A 7,365-nucleotide genomic window follows, 5' to 3' on the forward strand; every position below is an offset into this window, starting at 1 on the left:
CTTTGTTTGACAGACGAAAATTATCCCAAGAAAGAAAAAAGACTATTTTCCATTCCTTCCATGCTACAAATACGAAAGTATCCACACAAGCACCGCATTGTCTCAAGCGACGGATACAATATAGATGTGAAAAATTTTGTCGTCGAGAAAAGAAAAAGAAAGGGCTGTTAGAAAGGAATAAAACAATTACCGGGGTGCTTTAATTTATTAAATTGTGCTTCATAGATTGTGAACCATCAAGATAAAGGAGTATCAGAACAAAAACAATGAACAAATACACACTATCTGTCATTACAAAATTGTGACAACTGACATATCGAAAACTAGCGAAAAACAAATTGTGTCAAGACAAAAATATTTGTGTGGCTGATGTATAGTTAATGTGTTCTACATTCACAAAATTGTTAGAAAGTAATTGCTGAGGAGCCTAAGCCTCTTCTTTACGGGGCCATGAGTCCTTCGATCGTGTAAGAAAGTGACTTTGCCCAGTCTGCTTTGAGGAGCAGTGTCTGTAGTGTATGCATCATGTCGTAATCTGGATCAAGCTTCCGCTGCCAACCCTACAAAAAAAAAAAATAATAATAATAATAAATAAAAAATAAAAAATAAATTCACAAGGATTGAATCCATGAATACTAAGGGTCCGTTTTATTGCAAAAATGGAATTTGGGTGAAAAGAAAACGTATTACAAGGAATTGAATTGCCTAAAACTTATTTTATTGAGAATTGTCAAATAAATATGTTTGATTAGTAAAATTTTTCACCTGAAAAATGTTAAAATTTTGGATCTTTTGAACATTTGGCTTTGTTTTTCATGAAAATTATCAATTAAAAGAATAGAATTGTTCTAATTGTTAAAAAGAATAATAATAATAAATAAAGAAAAAAAGATGGAAAACCCAATTCCCACGTTTTCCACCAATTAATGAAAAATAGGTCATGTGGGGGTGGGGGGAATGAATTCTATGAAAAATTCTCCCAATCAAATAACCAAAAAGGTGAAAAATAGAAAAATTCCATGGAAAATTTTCCATATCAAACAGGGCCTAAAAGAAAATGACTGATTCAGTGGCAATGAATCCTCAATAAAATACATGCACACAAGGCAATATCTTCGAAAACTTATTACAACTTAGCTGTCTAGCAGATAAAATTTTGAATCACCAACCCCAGAATGACAAGGTAAAAGAGAAGGAAGACGCAACCAATACCAAACATATTCAACTACTCCTAAGTAAATAATTAGGAAATAAATAACTTTTTCTATTGGTCAAAATTGAAATAGTGTATTTATTTGATAGTAATAGTTACTTTAAAAGATTAAGTAAATTTTCTAATTTAAAAGTACGTTATCCAAACATTGTTTAGTGACAACAGTTTCATTGCATTCAAGAACTAAGCTCATAACTATTCAGAGAATGAAGCAAAGATTATATTTTAATTTTTAATTCATGGAGTAGTCCGAGTGAAAATGTAGAGGGGTACCTCAAGCACCAAAACTGTCACCATCACTGTGCAAACATTGCCATCAACGTTTACTCTATGACGCCTAGCTTGTTCCAGTAATTGCTGCATGCAGTCAGCAGGATGGACAAAATCCCCCTCTGGAGTACCCCAAAAATCAAATGACACTTTCACTTCCTGTTAAAGGAAAGGAATTAAAATGCAGAACTCGTCTCCATATTCAATCATAAAATAGATAAATTTCCAAGTAAAAACACAAAACTTGAATTCCCAACCACCCCACCCAACAAAAAAATAATAATAATAAATAGAAAATAGAAAAATAGAAACCCAATTTCTTCCTCAATGAAAAGAGAACAGCTTCCTCCTTGCCAGAGTTTCAGTTAAAATCACATTTTCGAGTTATTTACTCATTTAAAACAACTATGCGGCCACAGACTGCATAGTAGGGTGCTGATGCAATTAAAGACTGATAATAACAGCAAGGCGCCAACAGTTCAGCTCTTCGGCATTCTTAATAATGTTACAAAGTTCATCACCATGAAGTTCATTGGTTGTTAGTGTGTAACTTAAGATCAGGGTTAATTGATGGATGCTAGTGTATTAGAAGCATAAAGAACAAACACAAGAGGCTGGAACTGTAGGGCCATGAAAACTGGTTCCAAATTGCAAGGATGGCAGAGAAACTCAAAGAACCTCATAGAAGTGTCAGATACCATTAGGTACTTAAAATTCACCTGAATAAAGGCCTCTGGCTCAGGGCAGTTCTGTTTCTTCGATAATCTTAGTGTGCACTCTGCTGCTGTTTTGCCATCTCTACGGGCAACAGCCTTAAAGAATTCTAGTAAATTTATCCGGTCACTCTTAGAGAGTTCAGCAGTCATGCCTACATCAAGGAAAATAACATGAGGCTTGGTTTTGAAAAGCCGTTTACGAGATGGTTTGCTTTGAGCTACACGGACAAGGATGTTTCCAGGATGCATGTCAGCATGAACAAAGTTGTCTACCTGACAAGGAAAGAGAACTAATCAGAAAACGGAACTATCCATTTATTTTTCATTTTCACGGGTACTTCATTACCTTAGCGCATATAATTTTATCTTATATAATAGTGGGAATGTGAAACCCGGGTGTGATACGGAATCTCTTCATTTATATAATACATTAATGCAGCAGTTCATCTCCAGAAACAAAGATCATGTTTGTTTCCCAACAACATGCATAGAGAAAAGTTTTTTATTCCTAGATCACTAAATCTACCCTTTCAAATACGGATAAACAGACCAAAAAATTACCCAACCTTAACCTCCAAGATAACAAGCATTATGTTCAGCAATCCGTAAACAATACCCCTTTGTCATTAAGAATCAACAGATTTACTTCACTAAAACTAAGTTTCAAGTTGAAGAATTCAGATCTCTTCTTAGCGTTCCAACAATAAGTAGAGTACAGCTACAGAAATACGAAGCAGAGATATTTCCAATTTTTAGCTTAATTGTTGAATGCCACAAGCAACATTTACAAAATGGAGACAACATGCCCAACGAAATCACAGAAAATAACCAATCCAACTGAATTAACAGCATTCATCACATGCAAAAAGAGACTGCAGTTTCAGCAATATCGTAGGCGCCATAGAAAAAGCAGTACGCATTGTACAAATTACCAACTTATAAAGCATAAGATAGATCACAAGCACGAAGAAAAATAGATCATATATGGTACCAGAAGCATCTTCAGCAGTGCATGGGTCCCAATGTGGGCTAGCGAACTTTTGATTCGTTCATTCCCCTCAAGATCATCAACATAGCGGGAAACACATTCGCCATCCTCAAACGTTTCTACCAAAACGGCAGGATGGACCAGCGGATATACGGGCTTGGGGAAAGAGACGTCTTTCCATCTGCGAAAATTGTATATAAAGCGGCTCAAGTGGGCAGCTTCTCGTGCAAGATCAACCTGAGACATCATGAAAACTGCAAACTGCTGGACACTTTCATCCAATCTCAACCAATTCAGAGCAGGAATGTATCTTGATATTTTTGCTGCTATGTTAATTATTTCAAAATCCCTTTTAATTGACTCGCCAACTCCTGGGTGTCTCACCTTCACAGCAACTAGCATCGGTTTCATCTCACGACCATGGTATCGAGACCGCAGAGAAGCTCGATGCACTTGAGCTATACTTCCAGATGCCACAGGTTCTTCCTCAAAGTTGTCAAAAATTTCGGAAATCTTACGACAAAAAGCTCTTTCAATTGTCTTTTTCGTGTAGGAAAAGCTATGTTCAGGTGCTTTTGTGTGAAGCTTTGAAAGTTCAGTGCACAAGTCTCTAGGAAAGAGATCTGGTCGTGTAGCTGCCCACTGGCCCCATTTTATGAATGCTGGACCAGCTCTTTCTAGTGTTTGATGAACAACCTTGAGCCATAATTTCCTGAAACGAGGTCCAAAACTATCTGCAAACGGGGCCATCATAATGCTTGGTGTGAACAAAAATGACAAATACAAAGCTCTCAGCAACAAGAAAATGCCATCGAATATTGATAGGATCAACGAAGTCAAGAAAAGATGCCCATCCTGTGCATTTGTGTACAAAGTATTCCTCGGCGGAAAGATATCTGCATCTGGCACAACTTGTGCCCATGCTAAATGGTTTCCACATGTTACTGCAAATATACCAGGAACAAGCACATAAGAATGACTCAACGCCAAGCTAACTGCCTGAGCAATCTTGTTTGCAGGTATATAAGATTGGCCATGATGTAAAGACCTCCGTGTCAACCTCTTCCAAGCAACTTGAGCACGATGGACTATAGTATTACTTGCTGGAATGGATGAATAACTCCTAATGAAACCATTGAAGACACCATTTCTTGTTTCACGTGTAGCATTCCAAGTATGTCTCCTACCAGAGAACATAAATTGCAAGTAAAATCTGTATTGAGGAGAACATAATCCAGGTCTGACAAGGGCTCCATATTTAGACCCTTTTGAGTAGATGTGACACTGGTTCGCGCGCAAAGATTGTGAAACTCTCTTAATATTACCGAATGTCAAGAATCTGCAACCCCATAAGCAGGCCAATAATACACACATAAGAGCTTTTACTTTCTGAATAATTGAAAGCAAAGTACATACAGCCTAACCTCATTTCCATTTTAATTTGTACTAATGTACACAAAAACTATTTAATAATGATAACAAAAGAGCATGCTTCAAATCAATAACAGTTGTATTTAGTTATCGGATGAATGCAGTTCAATCTATTGACAAAAGTAAAAGTTGACCATCTTAACATAACCATATTGTCACTATGCTTTCTATGTGATAAACCTATATTGAAATCTTGTCCAGTTCTAATGACCATGCAGCAACACCAAAAGCTGCTTCCTTCAAAACTCATATTATTTAAACCAGAGTACATAAAATAGTGATGTATTGGTGAGTCAAAACCATGATCTAATAATCAAATGTTCTCATTAATTATTCATGTTATTAGTAGTTGGACTTGAGAGGTTCTGCCCTTGGTACACGCTATAGCCCCAGGAGGCAAAGAGATGACATTGAAGTGCCAAACCTTTCTGCCACTTAGACCTGAGATCCGGGTGTGATAGTAAAACTTTGTATCAGTTGAGCTGACCCATCCACTCATCATCATTTGAATACGGATCAATATCTAGAAGCACTAAACGAAGCCCATCAGAACAAGTCTAGTACATGCCCAGAGTTCATACCAACATAAAAAAGGCATGAGAATAATGTTACCCAAATCGATTAATTACAGGTTATACCTCTAAAGAAAAGCTCGTGTTTAATGTACAACAACGCAGCGTGGAAAAATAAACACTACAATGGAATCTCCAAATTATTAGGAAAAGGTAAAAGCAAACAAATCAAGAACCCTTAAAAATAATTAATAAACAGAGGTAAAAGGGAAAGCTTCCACAGACCTCGACATGGCGAAAATTGGGTTTGACGGAAAATGAAGATTAACGTGCAGAGGAGGCTTGCTGTGTCACCGACGAGCATTTTTTACGTATTCCGTCAACTAAAGAAAATTGAATCATACGGATCATGCAATTCACAATTAAAAAATAAGCAAACAATTGATAATATAGAGACGATGAAGATTTGTTATATCAAAACCTAGCCATAGGCGGAGAAAGATGAAAACGAACCAACGATAGGAAAGAAAAGAAAAGAAAAGAAGGGTTGCGTTGTGTGGTTCAAGAATTTGCTTCTCTTTGTGCCACGCCAGACTTACGCTTTCTTCAATTTTTTATTTTTCTTAAGCCAACTTCTTAAAGGAAACATCTTGCAAAATAATAGTAAACCCTTGTTTGAACCCCAATTTATAAAAAGCTCATAGGAGTTTGATTTGTCATTTGGAGACCAATTTTTGAAAATGCTTAAAACGTATTTGATATATTATTTTTAAAAATATGATTTTAAAAACAAGAAAATTTTATAATACAAAACTCAAAACAACTTTCTCACATTTCAAATAACTCAAAACAAGGAAAATGAACTTAAAAATTTTTCAAATTAAAATAATTAATAAAATTACACAACACTTATCCAAATATAAATACCCCTCTCCCTCTTCCATTTTCCTCCCAAATGTCATAAATTTATTTCTAAAGTTTTTAAACTAAACGCGTTTTCTAATTTTTTGGTTTGAAAAACAGTTTTTCAGAATGACAAATCAAACACATTTTCTATAACCTTAAAATAATCTCTCAAAATAGAAAACATTAAATGGATTCAAAACAAAAAACAGAAACAAAAAAAAAATGTTTCTAAATTCATTTTCAGTATAATATTATTTAATAAAATAATTTTATACGTCCATCGAGTTTTTTTCTTATTTTCAATCACACATTTTAAAAATAAAATACTATCCTAAAATTAATTTTTTTTCCCAAAAATGGGGCTCAAACAAGGTCTAACTTTGAGGATCCCTTGATCAAATTAGTACATTTGGATAAAATATGCAGATAAAATTTGTGATTTTATAAATGTATAGTTGAAATTGAAGTTATTTCGATAAAAAAGTGAACTTCAACTTGTTAAAAGTTGATTAAACTTTAACAAAGTTTTGTAAAGACACATTTAACATGTTGATCTATTAATTAGTAAAAAGAATATTGAATTTGTTAAAAAATAGAAAAACTGGCTAAAAATCAATTTCTTTCTAAAATCTTTTGATTCTTACTTTTATGTCAAGTCCCATTTGAGTCTCATTCTTTAAAAAATATTTTCAATCGCACATTTTTTTTCTTAAATAATTTTATCCATAAATTTTTTTAAAAAAAAGTTTTAATCCTACACTTTAGCAAAAATAAAAAATAATATTTTTGACAAAATCTATTCTAAAAAGTGGGGCTCAAGCAAGGGTCAAATGTTCTTATTTTCCAAATCTTGTTCTAAGTATGTTCTTTTAGAAAGAGTCACATAATTATTTTAGTGTCAACATTGTTTTGTGTCATTTGTGAAACTAAAAGTACTTTCTTCCACAGTGATCCGACGTAGAAAACAAAGCACTCTTTCATAATGTTCCGATTAAATGGACAGAGACATGGATGGACATGTTGATGCACCATAACTCGCCAACGTGGACGATTCAAGTCCCGTTACGTTGTCGGTTGGGAAAATACTGGGCCCAAAGGCCTTCAAAAGACGGCCCAAATGAACATCATGCAAGGAAATCAAATGACTATAGCAACGCAACAATATTGAGGAAAATTTCACAAGATGATAACTATTGTCCATTCTAAACGTAAGAATAAAAGTTTCAAATTTAAAAAATCAGATATTCTCTAAAATTTATTTATAATTTCATTAATTAATTATATATTTTATTAATTAAATATATTAAAGACACAAATCTATTCAATTTG

General features: G+C 34.2%; 1 protein-coding gene across 4 annotated transcripts; it reads right to left on the reverse strand.

Annotated features, from left to right (window-relative positions):
- Positions 1-195: 195 nt before the first annotated feature.
- LOC111396032 (probable serine/threonine-protein kinase abkC) lies at positions 196-5,776 on the reverse strand. 4 transcript variants are annotated; one of them, XM_023022287.1, is made up of 6 exons: positions 5,644-5,776; positions 5,416-5,513; positions 3,191-4,526; positions 2,203-2,472; positions 1,487-1,642; positions 196-560 (listed from the first exon to the last, which is right to left on the reverse strand). In XM_023022287.1, the coding sequence occupies exons 2-6, from the start codon at positions 5,421-5,423 to the stop codon at positions 441-443; spliced, it is 1,890 nt and encodes a 629-aa protein (XP_022878055.1). In that variant the 5' UTR covers positions 5,424-5,513; positions 5,644-5,776; the 3' UTR covers positions 196-440. The 4 variants fall into 4 exon arrangements, with proteins under 4 accessions (XP_022878055.1, XP_022878054.1, XP_022878053.1 ...); XM_023022286.1 differs by having other exon boundaries at positions 5,612-5,767; XM_023022285.1 differs by having other exon boundaries at positions 5,416-5,766.
- Positions 5,777-7,365: the final 1,589 nt, after the last annotated feature.

This window comes from Olea europaea, chromosome 6 (genome assembly GCF_002742605.1).
Source record: "Olea europaea var. sylvestris chromosome 6, O_europaea_v1, whole genome shotgun sequence".
In the NCBI taxonomy this organism is placed as follows: domain Eukaryota; kingdom Viridiplantae; phylum Streptophyta; class Magnoliopsida; order Lamiales; family Oleaceae; genus Olea; species Olea europaea.

Excerpts from the sequence above, each read along its gene's own strand:
- LOC111396032 (XM_023022287.1), bottom strand. Across the intron at positions 1,643-2,202 it reads AGCCAGAGGCCTTTATTCAG|GAAGTGAAAGTGTCATTTGA; the intron begins GTGAATTTTAAG and ends TTCCTTTAACAG. Across the intron at positions 561-1,486 it reads TGACAGTTTTGGTGCTTGAG|GGTTGGCAGCGGAAGCTTGA; the intron begins GTACCCCTCTAC and ends TTTTTTTTGTAG.